Source organism: Anopheles maculipalpis, chromosome 3RL, assembly GCF_943734695.1.
Source record: "Anopheles maculipalpis chromosome 3RL, idAnoMacuDA_375_x, whole genome shotgun sequence".
NCBI classification, from domain to species: Eukaryota; Metazoa; Arthropoda; class Insecta; order Diptera; family Culicidae; genus Anopheles; species Anopheles maculipalpis.
Genome location: NC_064872.1, coordinates 42,233,217 through 42,257,417, shown reverse-complemented (window position 1 = coordinate 42,257,417; position 24,201 = coordinate 42,233,217). Strand labels below are relative to the sequence as shown.

General features: G+C 41.7%; 1 protein-coding gene across 1 annotated transcript; it reads left to right on the top strand.

Moving 5' to 3' along the window:
• The first annotated feature begins 2,441 nt into the window (after nt 1-2,441).
• LOC126563819 (dual oxidase) lies at nt 2,442-23,836 on the top strand. Its single transcript, XM_050220579.1, has 13 exons — nt 2,442-2,649; nt 14,338-14,421; nt 18,761-19,315; nt 19,382-19,785; nt 19,854-20,131; nt 20,205-20,372; nt 20,446-21,415; nt 21,499-21,702; nt 21,768-22,077; nt 22,146-22,269; nt 22,334-23,417; nt 23,504-23,632; nt 23,707-23,836. The coding sequence occupies exons 1-13, from the start codon at nt 2,556-2,558 to the stop codon at nt 23,833-23,835; spliced, it is 4,533 nt and encodes a 1,510-aa protein (XP_050076536.1). The 5' UTR covers nt 2,442-2,555; the 3' UTR covers nt 23,836.
• The last annotated feature ends 365 nt before the right edge of the window (nt 23,837-24,201 follow it).

Sequence of the window (24,201 nt, the reverse complement as noted above, 5' to 3'; positions counted from 1 at the left end):
ATAACGGCATTAAGAGATCAATCAGAAAGTGGATTTTTTCTGTATTCAAACCAGTTACTCCACGCATGTCATCAATGCATAATTTAGCTCTTCCTTCGCCATAAACAACAGGTTTTACTCAATACATCACAGGGCGAGTCGTTTCGTAGTGATAAATAATTTGGCTAGTTATAACAACAAAAGACATTGCAGATTCATTGAATATTGTAACCAATTTTGCATGTTGCAACCAATTGAACATAAGCAAAAGTGAAAATATGAATAAGCCTTTAATATACCAAACATCCTTTCAATTATTGCGCAATACGTATCGATGCGGTACGTTCAAAGTGTTTTTTTTTTCTCTAACGACACTTGAACTACGAACAAAACCTCGATTACCTCATTCCAGCCCACGGCACAAACATCGCACATGGCCAGGAGGTACGGTTGTTTATGTAGTTTCGATGCTTCAGACATCCAAGTGCATCCTCACCACCTGTAATTGTAGATGTATCCGCAATCATACATGTCAAGTTTTGCTTCAACCGAAGGCAATTTGAGGATGTGTCCGATTATAACGCCTCCTTTTGTAGGAATGAATTTTAATAATCATTATTCAATAAAAACTTCAAAACATTAGCGAAACGATCAACAACAAAAAAAGCCAAATTCCTTCCTCTAATAAAAATGGGTGACTTGTAGAAAGCTAGTTTGCTGTGGCAAAAAAAAAGGAAGTTTCGCAACAACAAAAAATTAGCACTTTAAATGAAATAATGGTCGCCGGTGCTATTGGCCTCGGGCCTCCTGTGCTGTTGAAAATAAAGGACGTGATATGTGAAGGATTTATTGTATTTGCGATATCCCCACAGACATTCAGTGAACCATGGTTAGGCTTCAATTTCCTCCATTGGCCTTAACGATTAGAAAATTTTGCCGGAGGTGTAGTGAGTAGCTTGGAGAATGGCATGTTACATCGTGGTGGCATATAGTGTAGTAAACTAATGTACTAAAACTAATTGAAAAAAGGCTCAACATCAGTCATAATGGTCTTTTTTTTTAGTTACATAACTTTTTATTTATTCTTTAGATTCGAGCTCAAAATTGGAGCAAAACAATTTTAAAAAATTAATTGGACATTTAATGTCAAAAAGTTTTTGATAAATATCTTGTACTAAAACTTATTTTTCACTCTTTCTCTCACTCTCTCTCTTTCTTTTAGGTACCTCCGTTCGATCATGATCAGCCGGCGGCAGTCCAAAATTTGGCTCATGTACTGGTGCTTTTCTTCTTTTATCGCAACACACCAATGGTGTTCCGAAACGTGTCATCGGCGTTCGGCCTTGATATAAATTGTGCGTCGTCTAGTCCGGCTGCACCTGTCGCCCTCGCTGTTGTGCCCTGTTGCGATTTACCTCTCACTTACCCTTGGTCTTCATCGCCACGGCACGACAAACAAAAAAGACTTGAATCCGTGTTCACCCGAATCCTAGGAATGTGCGTTTTTTTTTTTGGCTACCATAAAGATATAGCTTGCTTACATGTTGGGCTAGATTTCGGATACGATTACTATGCAGTGATTCGTAGTCACATTATAGTGGAATTTACTGATTATTATATATACAAAAAAAAACAAGTAGTTGTGTATTAAATATTTTTAACGTTTAATACTTCAAGAAGCAAGGGTGAAGAGAAAAAATGTTAAATATTTATAATTTAATTCATATCGCAATAATGTGCATCTAAACAAGTCTAGTGTAATTCGTCCTTACAAATAAATGTTCTCGTGTCGGTGTAATCAATTTCAACGATCGGTCACATCTACCATCGCAAATACGATTGCATTTGTGTAACGCATTCGATTATTTCAAGCATGCCAGTGTAGTTCGAAATTTTGTTTGAACGTGTTCGTGATTTGCGTATTTGCTTAAATGAAGGTGACAATTGCAACCAAATTAACAATCTACAAGTGATACATTGTTTGCAACGACATTTCTTACTTTCTATTTCCCAACGACCGATTTTGATTGCGTTCACTATATTCCCTATGTGTTTCAATTTGCCAGCATTCGCCGTACCGTAAAAAGCAGGAGTATTACTAGCGTCAGTATTACTAGCAGTAGTATTAGTGTAAATGTAGTGCAGACGAGCCGACAAAATTCAGTGCGTGATAAGTGTGTTCAGTGGCGTTACGGCAGCCATCATCACTGCCAATGTGTCAAAAGTGAAAGGAAGAGTGCGAAATAATTTGATCACGGCCTCAAAAGAAGGAAAGTTAACGCTTCCCCTTTTCGTACTCCGGTTTCGTTGTTGGAAGTGTGAAGTTACGAAAAAAAAACCCCACACCAATTGCATCGAAACCAAACCGTCAGTTGCAATTTGTCGAGTGTTTCGAAACGATTCTCAACGTCACAAGTAACCAGAGTGCAGCTACAGTGGTTCGATACTTGGCAATTGGCAATAAACATAAACGCCAACAAAACCGATGCTGCCGAACGGTGAACAAGAGCAAATGATCTTTCCTCAATGAGAGCAGTTTCCCCCGAAGCCGAGCAACTGCAGCAGGAGTTATCACCATGAGGACACTCGACCGATCCGTAGTGAGCAGTGTGCTATGGTCAACATGCCTGTTGGCCTTGCACTTTACGATACCAGCCACCGATGCCGCCGGTAAGTGTTCCACCTTGCGCGGTTTACTTAGTTCAATCGATTTTGGCCACCTTCTGTGGGTCGTAATGCGTACCAAATCGCCACCAGACGTAAGGATTATCGGGTCGGTATTCCTGTCGGTTCGATTACAGCAAATGATGCAATTAGCTCTAAGTGACATTAATCGTAGCGAAATGGTAGTTAAAGCACTGACTGTTGGTACATCGAGCAGAGGCCAATCGTAGTGCCATTGTTGAGAATTGATTGGCGTGCAGAGGTTAACACTCGCACAGACAAAAACTAGCACACTTGCGGTAACACCAAAAATTTTTTTTGTCGATGGTCTTTCACTCCTTTCGACTGAACTTTTTTTTGTGTTCATGAAAGTAAGTCCACGTTGTTGTGATAAATATTTCAAATAAAAAAAAACTTTAGAATCGATACAATATACAGTTGAAGTAATCTGTTTCGAGGCACTCATTCCGCATCCATCGGAATGTACAGGAACCTTATCCTTATTTACTTTATAAAATGTTTTATGGGAAGGAAAATGTTTCACAACTCAGGTACGGTTGTGCATTTATGGATTCAAACTGTGCATTTAAATGAAATGACTTTAAGTTACAGGGTGTCATTTTCAGCCGTTAATTTCTGGCATTAATGCTTTTGAAATGCTCCGTTTGGCATTTACCCTGATATGCCCTGAATCGATGCATCGAAAGGGTGATGCATGTATAAAAGACGAGTTATATAGCACAATGAGTTATCAATGGCCGTGGACATATTTCATTATTCTGCATTTAAAAGTGCTGACATCAAATTGATTTAATTTAGCCAATCGTATTGATCGTAAGCAATTACATAAGAGGGTTTACGCGTGTTGGAATTACTCACCCATTCATGTGTTCCTTAAATTTATTCTTATTTCCTGTTAACGGTCAAAGTTCATTGGGAAAGTCGTGAAAAGTCATAATCTCCCCCCTGTAGGAAACATATGCTAAAGAGAAGAGGATTACTTAGCGACCCTACAGTACCTCTGATGAAGTGATGTGTAGTGATGTGCATTCCCTTTTTTTATCAAGATAGATTAACCCATCGACTGCAATTTATGTGCTTCTCTTATTCTCCCGTTGCGTGTTCTTTGGAATGGAAATCCTCCTCCTATCTCGTCTGTCAAGTCTCCCTGCAACAAAACAAATAATCGCAACAAACCAAGGTGGTATTGTATTGAGCAGCATTTTTATGGTTAGAGGTGCAGTGGTAGCAATCAAAGTGCATTGATGCGTCTCTCGACAGCACAACAGACACTAGACATAAATTATGCAGCTATTCAATAAAGTTCCATCGTCATTTGATAGTCGTTAAAATATCACTTCGAAATTCTCGATGGATGGTGTTCCCTTTGATTCTTTTATTGGTTGAATTAAATGTCGTTTGGTAATCAATTTCACATAGTTTTGGACAACTTTTGTACACAAAAAAAAAAATTTATTGGCATGAATTTGTTGCTAAAAAGTGGCTGACATATTCCACAAGAAAATGGTTTTGCTTATCGCCTCAGCGATCGATGATGCATCGATACGTGTTGTGACCGGCTTCGGTGCATGTCACCGCGCAGTAAATCATCAACCCCACGTCATATCGAAGTGTTTGCTTGGTTATGCATACACACAACAACCATTTTGACCGATGGCAATGCATTTAACACCTTGTAAGGCAAGCCAGACAAGCGATCTCGGCCAGCGAAAACGAAGCTAATTAAGGTTTGCAATCGCAATAAACGTCGTCAGCTATTGCGTACACAGGTACCATCATTCTGGTGCGTTTCGCGTTCTACTTATAGATATAATTTGAATTCTAAACGACCGGTGCGGACGAGCATCATTATGCACCGTCTAATGGGGTCTCATCGTTACAGCGTTGCTGCTGCTCACGTTTGTTGACACCTCCGTCACTTTGGTCTGGCGTGCCAGAAGGAATCGCTTGTACGACGACACTCCGGGGGATCGACTTAGGGGCCTTTTGTAATAATTATCATTAACCGCCAATTACTCACCATCAAGCAGTGCAAGCGTGTTTAAGCTAAGATTTATGAAACTGGCTTGTACGGCTGCCTGGTTCACTTCAAGGTTGACATTGTTTGTACTGCAAAGGAATCTCACGTGCGGAATCTTAACAACAATGTAGAGATTTTCTCTGGAATATTGATAAACATTCTTACGCATAAAAGTATTTATATAGATTACAGATCGCGTTAAAAATTCACACTCACTAAGAAAACAATCATAAACATGGGAGGTATTTCTAATAAATTATTGTACACAAGAAGACAACCTACGCTCAAAGAGCAATTTGAAATGAAGATGGTGTGCGGATTTCCGTTGCCCGAAAGAAGGACATCACTTCAACTGGCCGTGACAATAATAATACCCTTCGAACGTAGCTCAGTCTTCGTGCTAGCCGAAACCGGATGGTATAAATAATCGTAGGAGACCTCGGCTGAGGTTTAGCAATTTTATGCTGACTAGGTAGTGAAGGAGCCGTTGCTGCTGCTTCTGTAGCTGATACTAAGTGTGATGATATAATTGGGCAGATAGCTTGATTCGTTAGCGATCAATCTTACTGACATTCACCGATCTACGGTCGAACTAATGCAGATCTACCAGCAGTGCTCAGATGAAATTGGCAGCTAATTGTGGCCGATACTTGGTACGGTGTGTACACCACCACCACCGATCGTTTTCTAACAAGAGATTAGAATTCCTTCAACCGGAAATCAAACTAACCAATTTGACAGCCTATCAAAAATCTTGCGATTATGATCTACACGCTCGCGGGCTTGAAGAGAACCAGAAAGGGATCTTTGCAATTTCCTAGTTGCAGTTAATCACTTCGATCAGCTTACTTCTGCTCGCTTGACTGCGAGGCTGCACTACATTCCCATTGAAGTGCTCCAAATGAAATCAAAGTTGTTTTTTTTTCTCGCTCCAAACTGCAACTCATTTGTCTTCATTTGCCTACCAACATTTCCCACGCTGTTTAGTGCTCCGTAGCCTTGATCGAACATTTTTGTGGGTGCTTGGTTGAGGCATAAATACTTCACCTGCTGACCACTAAAACCCATACGTCAGAGGCAAACGCTCATCCGGATCGTTGGGCCTCAAGGTTTTGGACTATAAGACGTAAGCAGCAAGTGGTCACTACTACAAGACGCTATCGTTCGTCGATGGCTTATGTCTGATCCATTGATTGACCACCGCACATAACAAGGACACAGACAATGCCTAGCTTAAACTATTCATATGGGATTAATACAACTATTAATCTGCATTACAACCGCTCAAAGGAAGTGAGTGCGGTTTTTTGTGAGTTTTTAGTTTATGAAAATTACAACGCATTAGTGTGAAGCTGGCTAATTTATTACATGAAGGAGAAGGTTATGGCTATGGTTTATGAAGAGCTCAAAACACGGTACAGATGTGTATATTCGTATTGCGCGCTAGTTTCTGGAAGTCGATAAACAAATAGCAAAGAAATTCTTTGAGGGCTTTGAGTTATGTTTATTGCGTTCGCTGTAACATCTATTTCTTGAAGGTTTAGATCGCTTGTATAGATTAAGGCATTCCCCATGCTTGAAGCGTGATATTCAGATCAAGATAAATAGCACAATCAATTTAACGTTGATGAGTGCACGCTCCTGCTAATGTCAGGCCTTACATGTACTTGTGCTGTAACTTTTAATGACGAAACTCCAGCAGGTCATCAGAAGACAATCAATGGCCATTTTTCATCGTCCAAACCATCGCGCTCAATCGGCAGTTCAGGGTTATGGCATCACCAACCTTACAGTGTAGCTAATTCTCGTCTCTGTAGAATTTAGTTCAAATCTAAAGTTACCTGAGGCGATCAATATCAACAGGTCTTCTTGGGATCGAAATTAGTGTTGTGTGTTTGTTCCACTACTTGTCTTCTGTATTTCTGGCTCTTCAGCCCGATGCCCTTTTGCCTGATGCTGCATAGAAAATCGCACACCGCGAACAAGATGTAAAAGGTTGCTACGGTGCTTGGAAGACGCTTTGAACGATCGTCTGCAGTATGCTGCAATTGTTTATTCAAATTAGCTGCACAGTAGGTACAATAGAAGCGTACTGCCAGCAGCAGATCACGAAGTGAGCAAGCATTTCAGGACGTTTTGATGAACAGTTGTCATTTGTACAGCTACTTCGATTTTTTTTTTTGCTGTTGTAGAAGGAAAAGAAAACAATTGTAGTTGTAATTTTTCTTACATTGAACCAACGTTTGGTTCATATTAGGAATTTGTGCATTTTTAGAATTGTGTTGTAGCTTTATTGATATTAGTAAAATAAACATATTTACTAATATCAATATAACCCTTAACTTAAATCCGGTTATTTATGATCTTATGATCGTTTCTCCTATTGTAGCTTTTTCTTCGCTGGCATTTATTCGCTACAGTCACTTATGTGAGCTTATTAAATTTCCTGACAGACTCACTGCTCCGCCCAATAAACGAATACTTAATTATACAACCGGCAGATTAGTTATTATCATTACGCTCTCCTGTCTGGCGGGAACAGCTCAAAGCTCTCAACCAATTAATTTAACAAAAAAAAGTGCTCACTCACTCAGCAGTTGAAATTTTCGATGTTTTCTTTTTTGTTCTCCACGACACGAGCGATTGAATTATTTGAGCATGTAAGAAGAATTTGACCAGAAAAGGAAAACGGATACAGACAGTGTATTGTACGCATAACAAACAAGTTAACAATTCCGACTCAAAATTTCGCCCATCCATGCGAATCGATTCGTTCATTAGTAGAGCAAAGAACCAAGATGCGAGCTGCCATCGTTCTCGCGGAATGGGAAAAGGGAGACCTTGAAAACGTTTACTCGAGACGCGTACATTCTATCCAGCCCCTCCACACACACACACAGGGATAGTGAAACGCACGTTTGAGAACCGTGACCTGTCAGACAGGATCGTCCGTCTTGGGCTAACCACATCCGGCTGGCAGGTCTAAGCCGGACCTGCACGAATATGTATCGACACATCTCGTACTTTGAGGGTGCTTAATGTTCATTCCTTTTTGTGTTGAAGCGTGTAGCACGTGTAAAAATGGCGCTGTTTGAAGAATAAAAATAATTGAAAACGAAAAACCACACACACACACATAGCTTTGGCGACACAACACTGAGGTACACTAGTAGATGCGCCAAGATATACACGATAAACGTGCACTTGCCTGTTAAGGAATTGCATAACCCGGTGCACCGGATGGTGGTGAACCGAGGCAAGAATGCGCTGCCATTCCGTGTGCGCGTTGTTTAATTGTGTCGATGAGGTAACGTTAAGGGAATGATTAAAATTTGCGCCTGGCTTTGTATCGAATACACGCATACGAAACCATTCCGTCCATTGCTTTTGTCTATATAGGATAAGCAAACACAAGTGGATGTGTAATTACCAAAATTATTTGCCAATTTTTCGATTTGCAGCGAGCTGCAACAAATCATTTATTTAGTTGATTCATTCTAGGAGTAGTATGTACGCCATGACGGGAATGTTACACCGGTCGTTTCCAATTTAGTTTGCAAGTTTAAACATTCGTATAGAATACACAATTGAATCAAAATATTGATAAATTAATTGGATAAATTAAAACAATTAATCGAGCTTGCATGTGATAAGGCATAACCCAAGGAGGAAATGCCTTGTGATTTTTGTTTGTTAATCAACAAACGCATTGTTGAACCTACGGCAATGAGCCGTCGTATTGGAAATAAATTTATATTTAAATTTTATATTTACAATCTTTTCAACAGGCAAATATTTCATATAATGTTTTTAAACTATTCTCTGTAGGTTTGCCGGTAGATGAAGTAACACAATCATTCTAGGGTTTGTAGCAATACAAACAACGTCCCTAACACAGCCCGTGACCAATTGATTTGAGCCATCAATCTAACAAATGGAAGAAGGCAGTAAAAAGACACTTTCAATCTCGACAGCAGTTGCTGATGCAAAATAAAACCTACAGTCCTGGGCTCTGCAATAATAAGACTTTGTGCTGGGTCTGTATTTAGCTGCAACTGAAAACAAGGCATTCTCTTAAGAAGTTTAATTATTTATGAGCTAATTTTTTTGTAAAATAAAAGGAATAAGTTTGCAGCAATACTGTCAGGCCGTCCCTTTCCAAATAAAAAAAAAAGAATAAGTTTGCATGTTTATGAGACATCAAGACGACAATATGGCGCCATTACAGATATAACACATAATGACTTCTATTATTAGTAAATTTTTGCGCAGAAATGGACTGTCCTTGAAGAGGCGGTGCACCTATGCACCTGCATCAACACGACGTCTCGATCGTACCGTCACATATTTTCAGGACACTCTCAATGACGGGATTGCTAATAATTATCGTTCTTGCAGCATCCATCTGTGCCACATTTTGGCCTTCAAACGGTTTTTAATTAACTCCGTACTGCACCACCATGTCCGGAAAGTCAAGCGCACCGAGAGCTTCGTTGGAATTTGTCCACTGTTATGACAGGCATCTCGATTAGAAGTATTTTAACGAACGCCGTGTATCGAAGGTGGACGGAACCGGATCTCGGCCACCCCTAATGGTCGCACATTTTGTCTGTACGTACATCACGTCCCGTTCAATTCGCATGCTGCTGCTGCCAGCCGCTTTGTATGGAAGTGCCATTTTTTGCCTTATTTTTTTGTCTCTTTCTAGATCAACTTCTAGCTTCTACGCTAATTGATAGAAACGTAATGCTCAGCGGTTCAACCTGGCGGCACATAAGATCTTTCTATTGCACCCTTTTTGTACCACTGTGAATCGAACCATTGAATGCGTCGTCATGCGTGAATCAAGCAATGCGAACGGCACTGCAGTGCACTGCTCCACTGTGTTTGCAACCAGATTGTGAATGTGCTTTACCTTAGCGCAAATTCAGATCGATTCAATGGCTCGCTGACCTATACCCTTCGGTGGCACTTTATAAACCGTGTTTCTTCGCTATAAAACGTCCACTTCCCAGGGCCGATAAAGGGACGAACTGCCCATGAGCGTTGGCATGAGGAAAAAAAAAACATTCATTACACTCCTTTTTACGAGTCTGATTTAATGGTCGTACAATAATAAACGAGCTGCATGATCTTTTTTTACAGCTAGCCATCCTAATAATTGAGACATAATAGTTGATCGTAAGAAGCATCAAGACATGGGAATAAAATGGATTTATTTTATCAGCTAAATTATTAAGAGCCAAAACTTTATGATTCGAGCTATGGAATTAAGATACATTATTCATAAACTTTAGCGATTATTATTTATTTTGTCTGACTTATGTTTAAACTCTGAACTGTGTCTATCATAAATACGACGAAACGCTTTCCTATGTACAATAAACACCCATCAAAATACTTCTCCCGACATAATCCATCAACTCTGCTTTTAACGAACTCGTCCAAATCAGTGTCCATTTACGTCATGAAGTTGGCTACTACCAAATATAAAGGAACCGGACCTAGCACATGCATGTCTAACGAGGATACCAAATGAAACGAACCTGCTCAAGCACGTGTCGATTTTTAGCACCTCTCATGTGTCATGTGTGAACAGCAAATTTTCATTAATATGCATTCTGGATCGTGCATGATCATCTGGCAGCTAGATAAGTTTTTTTTTCTACTAGATTTTTGCATGTATCGCATTCCATCAGGACGGTGAGATGTGGATCTTATTATTTTTGTATTGTGTGAGGCTCAATGATCTTACTGGATGCCATAGCAGCTCGCAATTAAACTGCTCGAAAGCTGGGAACAAGCGAGATGTATTGTGCGGAATCGAAGAGAACATAGTCGCAAAAGATTCGTGATTGACGGCAATTCAAGTTTTATGATACACGAGATACTCATAAAACTCACAGCTGGTTTTAGAATTGTGTTGTGTGAGGTTTGTGTAGCTTGTTTAATGAATTCGCCACTCGAGTGCCACTTGAAATGGTGGGACGATTGAACAGCAGATTTATTGTTGATCTTTTCTTTCGCCTTAATCCTTGATAGGGTTTCCTGTGTAATGGGGCTAGTTTAAAAGAATGGGCTCTATATTTTTGTTGCTGTGCGTGAGTTGTAAGCAAAGCAACGTGAAGAAATCAATATTTGATAAGCAATATTCGTTAATTTTATGAGTGGTCTTAATACTATCGGTATTATTTCAGAGCAATTTTTCGCCGAATTTGCTCGCCGCCAGCTCATAGATTCCAGAATTTCTTAACAGTAGACTATCTAGTTTGCACAACAATCTCGCTAATTCATTAATTTTACTGTCAAAAAACCACCTCATTCGACTCCCATTTTGGCTATCTTCATTATGCCTTTTACGATCGTGTTACACCCGTTGAACGACCGATACGTCGTCCAATCTGTACCACTTGATCAATCATTCTTTGATGAATGATCGCCACACACAACGCTGTCTATGTTGCCAGCCGCTATCACGCGATCAACTTGGAACGTTTTTCATGTTTTCACCGTCGGGTAGAGAAACAATTTGCGCTATCGCCAAATATTCCTTGCTAGAAGGAGGAGAAAATAATCAGTGGATATGAAAATAAGCTGGTTGAACACGGTCTTTGTGTTACCGAATTTTTTTTTTTTTGCCACATCATACGCACCAAAACGTTCCAACAGTTTTGTTCAAATTACTCGTGGGAGTTACTTCGTGCGGCACGGTCTATATAAAAATACTCCCACGTTGCTCAGTTTGACGCACTCGTCCAGCGCCAGATTGACGCCCACTGCATAAGTGACGCAGTCTAGCAGCTTTTGCTACAGTCCATCGTAATTTTAAACACCATTTCACCACATAAGGTGCAAGACTAACTAAAGGATGCTAAAAATGCTTTGTACCACAACTACATCTGTTATTAGCGACAGACAATTCACACAAAAGTACAACAATTAGGTGGAACTCTAAAGTGATTCAGATCGATGTATCGGCGATATATAATGGCTGGTCATACAACCAACCAGGGTTCGTGACGACAGGTCTGAATTCGTGCAATTATCGCGTATTAAGTGAAAGGCAAATCTCGCACCAGAACCTGATTCCATGTTTCGTTTGACCCTAGAGGCCACGCTGCGTGGATGCTTCGGCTACAAAAGTGGAGCATCGAACAACCTAGCATCTAGGATGGTTTAAGGTGCTGCTACCAGGATCGTGCTGCTACGCGTGCAAGAACGACCCAACCGTTCCAGTGTCGAGCAATCGAACGTTTAAAAATGGTTGAAATGGCTCGGTCCGTGGAATCCGGTGCTACAACTTGTCCCCGATTCTACACGCCCAATCACTTGACAGGTTTCTGAGCTGTAGCCTAGATTTGCATGCGTGCACAGAGGTCTGCAAGATTCGTCCACACGCAGAACTATTCGTCTGGAACCGTGCAGGACCAGATTCTCGGCAGGAGCTATACCGCACGATCGTTGGTCAAACAACTGTATAATGTATAACTCACTCAACACGATCCAGCGTCCATACTCACGTGCACCGAATGGAAATTCACCAAATACTCCATGCCAATCCAATACAGCATCACTCCCTTACTGAACTAACCCGTACGAGCTCCTATTTGGGGCTGCATTCGAAAATCGAAAGTCATCATAGGAAAGCCTTGTTTGGAACGAATGTTCTGACAATCTACAGTTGATATTGTGAACAGTAATGTAGACCGTATTTTGCCTTTGCTCTGCAACTCGTTCTTTGTTGGCTTGGGGCTATATTATTCGCAGATATGTATCACTAACGATGGGAGGACTTGTTCGACGCGATGCCAATTTTAAGGTGTGATTTTGGACAAAAGCCTTTAACCTCGCGCCTTACATTATACTGGCATGACAAAGCGAATGGGAGGAAACCAGTTGAACGAATGGAATTTGGCTAAATTGATTCTTAATTGTTTGACCCCTCATGGGATATTGTTGCTATTTTGTACGTCTATGTTGCATAAATAAATTCGCCTAAGAAGAAATTTAGCTAAGTTAGGGTTTTTAACATTATAATCTTATGGTAGGTGTCGATGTTTAAAATGTGTTTCTAATTATTGGACACATTTTTGTTGTTTATTTGACTCAACACTTGAAACACGTTAAGGTATTGATGAATGATTTAAATTTAAAAAATGCAAACTATATTATACGTTACTGTAATTCAAACCTCAATTTCGTGTTGATTTTTCAAGGAAGGAAAAACGACTCAATTTGTATGATTTTTACGGAACATCGTCGTTGAATTAGTTCCCTTCACTTGCTAGCTTTCGTTTTGGTAATTCAAACTCAAAATATAATTGCCGTAACCGATGGAATTTGTTATGCTGCCACCACAGGAACGAATAAGTTTAGACGTTTTGAACAGCCGTTCTATACTGCGTCGTTTCCGTATCTCTTTCCTCTCCAAAGCTACATAATCCATAAAAAGCTTTAAAGATTTAATAATTCTCACGCTTCTACTTTAATACACCAGCTCGCTTAATCCAGGATGCTAAATTAGTTGCACATTTCGCATTGGGACTCGGCTGACAAACCGGTAGCACGCGAGAAGGTAACCACACAAAAGTCATAATTAAACCATTCCAAATTGATCAGCCACAAAGTCCCCAGGCTAAGTGCCAGGAATATAAAAAAAAAACACTCATGCGAATCTACAAACCGGTGGTCATTGTTCTTTTTGGTTCAGAATTTTTATTGCTTTGAATTCGTGGGTCTGCCGACTTAAGATACTTTTGCGAAATCCGTCATGCTCATGTTCTATCTGAGTTGGCAAAAAATTTTGTCCTGCATCAAACGGAAGGAATAATTTGTGTGCCCGAGCAGCAGAGGTGCTCATTGACGAAAATAAGCATAAAAGATTATTGCAAACCAAGCTCACTGACCCAAAACGAGTCCCGAAAGCTCACCACAAATGAGAGAATGCTGGCACGGGAACGTGAATATAACGTTACTTCAATTTAACCACTAAGGTCACCCCGTGCTATGACACCGGCCTTCTATGCAGGCAAAAGCTCGGATACTCAGACCATTCAACCTCTGCGGACGATGAGCGGTCAGACCGGGGTTATTCGCTCACTGTTGCGAAAAGATATAAACGTTAGTGTCGAAGATTTACGATCAGGTAGTATGAAACATTAATCAACCGATATCGGTGACATGCAAAACAGTAAATTGTTCCTTTTGTGGATCCATTGCCCAAAATAAACTCCATTCTCAGCGAACCTTGCTCATACCTCAGTAGACGATAAGATCCGTTCCCTTACACGGTAGGATTAGGTCTGATAGATACGTTTTGGCGAACAATTTGGGGTTTACTTCTGTAGCGGTTAAGATATTTATCGCCCCGTTTATATGACTCAAGCTGAAAAAGGTGTATCTTTCCCATATTGAGTTTGCATAAGGGTCCTGTGTGTTGCACCATTCCCACATGCACTACCCATTCCTTTCACTTACCTTGACCTGTACTCACGATCAGATCTCGGCCATCGGGGTAAGGTAACTTAAGCCCTAACCAGCAGCCATTAGCATCTGCGCCGGGCTACATCTGGAGTGAAAAATCTAAACTGATCCTTTTTTTTTTTTACTGAACAACATCTCAATTTTCACTGTGTCTCTTTTGCTCGTTTCAGAATCCAGCTTGATGAGCCATGTCGAAAAACAACGCTACGATGGATGGTACAACAATTTGGCCCATCCGGACTGGGGAGCTGTCGGTAAGTAACGGACGCGAACTGCCCTTCGCTCATAATTTTGTGATTTATCACACATGACTAACGGACAACCCGCACGTAACACTATCACAACGGGGTTCCCTTAACATTACCCAAAAAAGAAACTGAAAAAAATCCCCGAATCTTAACCCCGCACAGTGTCCTCGGTGAAGCACTGACTGATGACAGTATTACACGTATCGAACTTTAACGCTTTCCGTGCTTAACTGACGGTTTTCAACCAACTTTTGTGTAACGTAAACGCAGATATATTGCGATGTGTCACAGCGCATTGTACAATTTTCGTAACGATAGCTCAATTTTCGAGCCCTCCTGCCCAGCGGGACGCCTGCATTGAGCTGTGAGAACTCCCGCGTAGTTTCGAAACCAGGCCGTATGTCTGTAAATCCGAATACTTTGTTTATTTTATTGCAGTTTAAGGCTTGTTTACTCGATTCCTACGGCTCCATCGGGACTGGATTTTTTCGTTGTTGGTTGTGTGATTCGCAAATGTAGATGTAAATTTTAATTATTTATGATTATCGGCCATCAATGTTGGGCGAGGCAACACTGATCATGACAATTGATTGCATCGCGTTACGATGCGGGTATTTAAATTGTTCTCAGTTTTCCCATCGCATGGCTAATTAGTGAACCGTGTAGCACTTTTGTCCGGTTCGCATTCAAAGCATGGGATTATTTGTGTTGTACTCAGATATTTAAGACACAAATTTTGAATCAAAATTTGGTCTTCGCTGGCTGGACGCCGTTCGTGAGTAATTTTTATCAACCAATTTATCAGAAAATTCACAGCAGTAACAGTTCATCAACAATGTTCTAAATTATTATTATAACCTCACAAACATGTGTAATAATTGCAAAAGAAAGGGATTCGTTTTCTTGAACATTTGATACCTGCCATAATCGAACCACGTTTCATCGATTAACGCATTCGCCACACAACTCTACGGCCAACACTATGGCACGTGAGTAAAATCTTCCGGCAAAGTCACGCGACCTGCATGTGCATGCCCTACAGTGAGCGGTGCTAAATGTAGCAAAAATGTAATCTGTTGCCGCCCTATACACTTACCCGCGTATGACACAACAAACTTTAGCAAAGGAGCAACTACAAACCATGCATCACTCGGTCCCTTGCTGTTCATGCCGTCGCTTTGACGTAGAGCTCAAACGCCCATTATATCTGGCAGCATGAGGATCGAAGCGACCCAGCTGTCTGAGTGCGCTTAAAGGGGGGTTAAAATTCAGAGTGACTTAATTGGATTAAGCATAGCACCGGTGCACCGGTCGTTGTTAACTTTGTCTCTAAAAGCTCCGCTCGCGCGCTTCTCGTACCCCTGGTGCATTTTTGCAGCCGTCTGCTACCACGGAACCCCGGACAGCTTTTCAGCTCCGCTCTGCAGGATAGATGAACGGGCGGATCGATGGAAGGTAGGATGGTTTGCCTTGATAGGGTACACACCCTTCTTAGTCCCCAGCCGGGTGGCTAGCAATGGGTCGGATCGTGCCTCTGGAGCACTACTGACGCAGCAGCAGGAGGTACCGACACTAACAACGTCCTACGGAACGCGTTTTGTTTCTGTGATCAGTAGCAGCTACTAAATTATATAAATAATACCACACAACGCGTGCGTGTTTCACTATTGGTGACACGCAGTCCATGCTTTGATGAATGATTCAGAACAATGTGGGAACAAATTCTCTACACCTGTTGTAGAGAAAACTGCTAACCAAGAAATGGAAAGGACATTAGATTGTACTGCTGAGGAACATTTTATTGTAGTATTTCTTGCATTACAAAATCTGTCATTTAGGCTACAATTGAACGTAAGAAGTAAATAATTCATGTAGAAGCTCCACTAGCTAGCGGCTTCAGGATATTTCCAGACAGTATGACGCCGATTCCGAGTACTTTGACTGGGATATAATATAGAACTGTACTGCACTGATTTATGCATTTTGTTTTCATTACCAACTTTCCTACAACGAAACGATGATTGATGAGCATTACCTCCTCTTTATAAAATGTATGTAAACTTTTTTTTATACAACCTTCACTACCCTTACATTGACCTTGCTTAAGCTAAGCCTAAAGGTTTCAACTATCAAGCGTGCAGATTCCTTTCGACGTGCCTCGCACCTTGCAACTGTTCAACAGGATAGACATTCAAATCCTGTACCGGGCTTATTACATTATGAAACAATTTACCCGGCCGCAGTCATTTATAAAAGTCTGCAAAACGTAATTGATGGTCTGCTCGCTGCTGACCTCGAAATCAAATTTAAGCTTGGACGTGTGTAAGCGATATGAAAGGGGAGGTGTTGTTGCTTTGTTTTTTATCTGTTTCTTTTTTTGTTTCTCTCTCAGCAGAAGACAGCTTTCTCAATTCCTTTTTGAGGACCTTTTTGTGGCAAAATGATTATTTTCATTCGACGATCAATTTACCAATCATGTGTGTGATTGTATCGATTCCTTCCCGACCGGCAATCGTCAACACAGAAATATATTTTATCTCTTTTGATTCGTTTGATTGCTACCAAATACAGAATATGATGGTGCCAAACATGGAATCGATGCATTAATTGCAGTATAATGCATAAATGAAATAGTTGACATTTTTGTTTCTATTGTATTGCTTTGCTTGTTTAATGATTTTGATGAATGAATTCAAGGTTTTTTAGGCAGTGTTCAGTTGCTTCCATACTTTATTTTCTTTGACTCTTTTCAATCTACTTTCAAGCCCTTAGAATACATGATATCTTGCCATCAATTTTGGTTTTTTATTAGTTTTGTTTTTTCCCAAGTGGAAAACGTTATTTATATATGTTTATGTTGATGACATAAAAAAAAGTTCATCATTAAGCAATATACTGTTGAGTTGCCGGTAAACATGCATAATGTATGTTCGCCGACATTTCGACTCCTCGGGTGTCAATTTACTCGCTCAAAGTTTAATTATTTTTATCACCTTGCTGACACATTCGACGCTAATCTACGGCATTGATCTAGATACCTGCGTACCTGATAAGGCCAGCGGCACTAAATATGTAACAGTGGCAAGTGTGTAGAAATTATACGACAATTTATGACGCGTCTGAGAAGCACGAGCTAAGTGCACATGCTCTGCATTACTCATTTCCTTTTTCTTCTCATTTCGAAAAGCAGCAAGTAGCAGGTGTAAGGAGTGAGTAAACCTTGTATGTTTGAAAGCATCATAATGAAGCAGTGACATAAAATTCAAATGCATTGTAACAAATCTGAGTATAACAGTAGCAGGGCATAATTTCTGCCGGGCGATGTTGATTCTATTGGGCCACACATGAGCTTACTACTTTATTATGCAGTCCAAAGTTATGGCACCATCTTGAAGCATAGTTTTGCATATGTTTCAACAGATTTACACCGGCAATTATTGGTGTATAATTTATCGCTGTGTTCGGCATCCGTTTGCCCTTTTTCTCTTTCGCTAAGCGCACACACGTACCGCCACGTTAGTTACATTATGTGGAAATATTAACATTATGGTTCAAACAGACAAGAACGCATGTTATGTCAGTCGTAAAGTAAAACAAATTCCTACCAACCAACCGGCTTAAAATCCAGGAGCAAAGTGCATTTGCACTCTACACTACTAATAACACACTGTTGCTTAACCGAACCGAAGTACCGTCTCCATCATCAGCGAAGGAACCGTTAATGGACAATTTAGGAATAATTATTATTTATGAGCTCGCCATTGACATTGAACTGCTTCCGTTTTGTACTTTTTGCTAGCACACCGTTCTGAGGCTTCACGCTCACTTAGCGAATGTCAGCCACTTACTCACTCGCTTGTTTCCTCCTCTCACAACCGAAACAAAAAGAGGCAAACAAGAAAATCATCATCCATTAAGAAAGACCTATCCCTTAAAATATGCAAATTAGCGCAAGGTACAGGCAAATTAGCAACGTGTAGCAGCGAAAGGTGATACACCAATTGGTGTTGCAGCATTGTTTTGTGTTTGAGAGGCGAATGTAGTCTCAGAGACTCAAAGCCTCTTTTGTTTTGTGTTTGAAGAATAATTTTAGCAGCAAGTAGATCGGTAGTTTAGAATCATCTTTGGAAAATAATCCATGTATTCTCGAGCTGGCATGGTAGTTTTGTAGATTGTTTAATTCAAATAGAAACTCATAGCAAAAATTTCGCATTACATTTCCAACAAATAATATACATTTCGAAAAAAGGAGACGCCCAGTCGTAGGGCATAATATAACTTACAACTTCTGGAAGTATCGCATTCATTGTAATCGTTGAACTATTTTCTATTACAATTTCCTCAGATAACCACCTGACAAGGAAAGCTCCATCCGCGTATTCGGATGGTGTGTACGTGTTGGCCGGTGCCAATCGACCCTCGCCTCGTAAGCTCAGTCGACTGTTCATGCGTGGTACAGATGGTCTACCATCGATGGAAAACCGTACCGCTCTGCTGGCCTTCTTCGGTCAGGTAGTGACGAACGAGATAGTGATGGCGTCCGAATCGGGCTGTCCCATCGAGATGCACCGCATCGAGATCGAGAAGTGTGACGAAATGTACGATCGAGAGTGTCGCGGCGATCGATATATACCGTTCCACCGTGCGGCATACGATCGAAATACGGGCCAGAGTCCAAATGCGCCCCGCGAACAAATCAATCAGATGACAGCTTGGATCGATGGTAGCTTCATCTACAGTACGTCGGAGGCATGGCTGAACGCGATGCGATCGTTCCAGGACGGCGCACTGCTGACGGACAAGCAGGGCACGATGCCGATAAAGAATACAATGCGCGTTCCACTGTTCAATAATCCTGTGCCGCATGTGATGCGGATGCTTAGCCCGGAACGGTTGTACCGTGAGTAATCTTCAACGCCACACGTTTATTACGGCATTGTAAAAATATTTCTATCGTTCTTTGCAGTGCTGGGTGATCCTAGAACCAACCAAAATCCGGCCCTGCTCTCATTCGCCATTCTCTTCCTACGTTGGCATAATGTGGTAGCGAAGCGTGTTCGCCGACAGCATCGAGATTGGAGTGATGAAGAAATTTTCCAACGCGCACGCCGTGTTGTGATCGCTAGTCTGCAAAATGTGATCGCCTACGAGTACCTGCCAGCGTTCCTGGACAAGGAGTTACCTGCGTACGACGGTTATAAGGCCGACACTCATCCGGGTGTAAGCCATATGTTCCAGGCTGCTGCTTTCCGATTTGGACATTCGTTGATTCCACCGGGACTGTTTCGCCGCGACGGTCAATGCAACTTCCGTCGTACTAATATGGACTTTCCTGCGCTTCGTCTTTGTTCTACATGGTGGAATTCTAACGTAAGTTATCTGCATGTACAAGACACAGTCCCGGTAAGATTTTTATTGAATGATTTTACAAAACTCAGGATGTGCTTGACAACACACCGGTGGAAGAGTTCATCATGGGCATGGCATCGCAGATCGCCGAAAAGGAAGACCCTCTGCTGTGCTCGGACGTACGCGATAAATTATTTGGTCCGATGGAGTTTACTCGACGGGATCTAGGTGCGTTGAATATTATGCGCGGTCGTGACAACGGGCTTCCAGATTATAACACAGCGCGTGCTGCTTACCGACTGCCGAGGAAAACAAATTGGCGTGACATCAACCCGCAGGTGTTTGAACGGCAGCCTGAACTACTGGAGTAAGTATTCGCTTCCCTGATTCACGCGAAGGAGTTCTGTTTTATATAACTTAACCTTTATTGAATCTGACAGGTTGCTAATCAATACGTACGACAACCAGCTGGACAATGTGGACGTTTATGTTGGTGGTATGCTGGAGTCCGATGGCAGACCTGGGGAACTGTTCTCAGCTGTCATAATTGATCAGTTTACGCGGATCCGTGATGCCGATCGGTTCTGGTTCGAGAATGAAGATAACGGGTAAGCAGATGGGGTCATTATAATTATGTATTTCAATCGTTAATCTAACATCTCTATCATACAATTCCAACAGCATATTCACCAAAGAAGAAATAGCCGAAATACGAAAGTTTACGCTTTGGGATATCATCGTCAACAGTACGGACATCGAGGGAGATGAAATTCAGCGTGATGTTTTCCATTGGAAGCAGGGTGATCCCTGCCCGCAACCGGAACAGCTCAACGCAACATTGCTGGAACCGTGCAACTATCTCGAGGGATACGATTATTTCTCCGGCTCAGAGCTAGCATATATTTACTCTTGCGTCTTTTTGGGTTTCGTACCCATTTTATGCGCCGGTGCCGGATACTGCGTGATTAAGCTACAGAACAGTCGACGCCGTAAACTGAAAATCAAACAAGAAGCCATGAAAAACACTGCCAACAGTAAAGTATCGGTGGAAAAAATGGTAGCCAGGGAGTGGTTGCACGCAAATCACAAAAGACTGGTGACAGTCAAATTCGGACCGGAAGCGGCAATCTACACAGTCGATCGCAAGGGCGAGAAACTTCGCACCTTCAATCTGAAGCACGTTGAGGTGGTGACGGTAGAACAGTCGCAAGAAAACTACAAAGCTAAAAAACCGTACATTTTGCTTCGTGTACCGAACGATCACGATCTGGTACTGGAACTGGAATCGAACTCAGCGCGTCGGAAGTTTGTGAAAAAGTTAGAGGACTTCCTTGTGTTACACAAGAAAGCTATGACTTTCGTGGAGTCGAACCGCGACCTAATGTTGGCCAAGGCTGAAACACGTGAGCGTCGCCAAAAGCGGTTGGAGCACTTCTTCCGTGAAGCGTATGCTCTGACGTTTGGATTACGACCAGGAGAACGGCGACGCCGCTCAGATGCATCATTGGACGGTGAGGTAATGACGGTGATGCGCACCAGTTTGTCAAAGTCGGAGTTTGCGGCAGCGCTCGGTATGAAACCGGACGATATGTTCGTTCGGAAGATGTTCAACATCGTCGATAAGGACAAAGATGGAAGAATATCCTTCCAGGTGAGATAATGCGGGAAACAATTTCCTGACGAACAGTGTGATCTTTTTGATAACAAACATGGGGTGGTTCTGTTTATTTTTAGGAATTTTTGGAAACCGTGGTGCTGTTTTCGCGAGGCAAAACCGACGATAAACTAAGGATCATATTCGATATGTGTGACAACGATCGAAACGGGGTGATCGATAAGGGAGAGCTGAGTGAAATGATGCGGTCATTGGTTGAGATCGCTCGAACCACAAGCGTAACTGATGAACAAGTCAACGAGCTGATCGACGGCATGTTCCAGGTATGCTTAACAATATTTTCGTAAAGCAGAGAAATTGTAACCCTATTTATCTCTTACTTTCCCAGGACGTTGGTCTTGAGCATAAAAATCATCTAACCTACGAGGATTTCAAGCTGATGATGAAGGAATACAAGGGAGACTTTGTTGCGATAGGCTTGGATTGTAAGGGAGCTAAGCAGAATTTCCTCGATACATCCACCAATGTGGCTCGCATGACGTCGTTCCACATTGAACCGATTTCGGACTCGCGTCGACACTGGATGCAAGAAAAGTGGGACAGCTATACGACCTTCCTCGAGGAAAACCGTCAAAACATCTTCTACCTTTTCCTGTTCTACGTTATCACCATCGTATTGTTTGTGGAGCGATTCATTCGTAAGTGTACAATGTTGGTTTTCTTGTTTGTTGCTTGTAATCATCAAGGTCCCTTTTTTTTTCTACAGATTATTCGTTTATGGCTGAGCACACTGATCTACGGCACATTATGGGCGTCGGTATAGCCATAACACGTGGGTCTGCTGCTTCGCTATCTTTTTGTTATTCCCTTTTACTGCTCACAATGTCCAGGTATGAAAAATAGTGTCAAATTGCTTTAAAATCATGACTAAGCATAAATTTTTCCCATCTTCAGAAATCTACTGACGAAGCTCAAAGAGTTTCCAATCCAACAGTACATCCCGCTTGATTCGCACATACAATTCCACAAGATTGCTGCCTGCACTGCGCTGTTCTTTTCGCTGCTTCACACCGTGGGACACATCGTGAACTTTTACCATGTTTCTACACAATCAATAGAGAATCTTAAATGTCTCACAAAAGAAGTGCACTTTACATCCGATTATCGACCCGATATAACGTACTGGCTGTTCCAAACCGTCACCGGCGTTACCGGAGTCATGCTGTTCGTCACAATGTGCATCATATTCGCCTTTGCCCATCCAACCATTCGCAAGAAGGCGTACAAGTTCTTCTGGAATGCACATTCTCTGTACGTGGTGCTGTACGCATTGTGTCTTGTGCACGGGCTTGCACGATTGACCGGTGCTCCTCGGTTCTGGTTGTTCTTTATTGGACCCGGCATTGTGTACACACTGGATAAGATCGTGTCGCTTCGCACGAAGTACATGGCATTGGATGTCATTGAAACCGATCTGCTACCATCGGACGTCATCAAGATCAGGTTTTACCGACCGCCAAATCTAAAGTATCTTTCCGGCCAGTGGGTACGGCTATCGTGTACCGAGATAAAGCCAGAGGAAATGCACAGCTTTACACTCACATCGGCACCACATGAAAACTTCCTCAGCTGTCACATTAAAGCCCAGGGTCCGTGGACATGGAAATTGCGCAACTACTTCGACCCATGTAATTACAATCCGGACGATCAGCCGAAGATACGCATCGAGGGACCGTTCGGTGGGGGCAATCAGGATTGGTACAAGTTCGAGGTCGCTGTTATGGTTGGTGGAGGAATCGGCGTAACACCATATGCGTCGATCTTGAACGATCTGGTGTTTGGCACAAGTACCAACCGTTACTCGGGAGTAGCCTGTAAAAAAGTGTACTTCCTCTGGATTTGCCCATCGCACAAGCACTTTGAATGGTTTATCGATGTGTTGCGAGATGTGGAGAAAAAGGATGTTACGAACGTGCTGGAGATTCACATTTTCATCACACAATTCTTCCACAAATTCGATCTTCGAACTACCATGTTGGTGAGTAATTTTGCTTTGGATCCAATGGATCCTTTATGGAAAGACGTTTATGATTTACTTTGTTTGTTTTTTTTTTTTTATTCCAGTATATTTGCGAAAACCACTTCCAACGTCTCTCGAAAACGTCCATGTTTACCGGGCTCAAAGCAGTGAACCATTTCGGACGTCCGGATATGTCCAGTTTTCTCAAATTCGTACAAAAGAAACATTCATATGTAAGTTTTCTTGGGTAGTTTTCTTAAGATCATCTGTGTACAATATTAATAATATATATCTCTACAAATTGTAGGTTTCCAAGATCGGAGTCTTCTCCTGCGGACCACGGCCTCTTACAAAGAGTGTCATGTCGGCGTGCGATGAAGTGAACAAAAGCCGCAAATGGCCATACTTCATACATCATTTCGAAAACTTCGGCTAAACAGGAATGCAGACATGCTTCTCCGCACCAAACACCATCCTCTTCATTCCAATATCCATAAGCTATTCATTACGCGCGTTCTCTACACGATCATGGAGGATGCATTTGCTCATGGTAATTTCGCAAGCGGAAAGTGTATCGTCAATCATTTTTATATTCTAGTTTTCTGTGTTTGATTGCGTTTATTATTGTATGTGAAGCTTTCGTCGGTGAGCTGGACCGATAGTGTAGCGGTGGCAGCTAATCACAGATTCAGTATTTACAATTTTATGATTCATTGTTAAACGCCCCCTCCCTCCAATCACTCCCCCGTCTTCTTCCAACAAGTCTGTTTTGTTCATTTTAATTTTAGTTGTAAAACGTGCA

Excerpts from the sequence above, each read along its gene's own strand:
- LOC126563819 (XM_050220579.1), top strand. The coding sequence starts at position 2,556 with ATGAGGACACTCGACCGATCCGTAGTGAGCAGTGTGCTATGGTCAACA. Across the intron at positions 2,650-14,337 it reads ACCAGCCACCGATGCCGCCG|AATCCAGCTTGATGAGCCAT; the intron begins GTAAGTGTTCCA and ends TGCTCGTTTCAG. Across the intron at positions 22,078-22,145 it reads GTTTGTGGAGCGATTCATTC|ATTATTCGTTTATGGCTGAG; the intron begins GTAAGTGTACAA and ends TTTTTTCTACAG.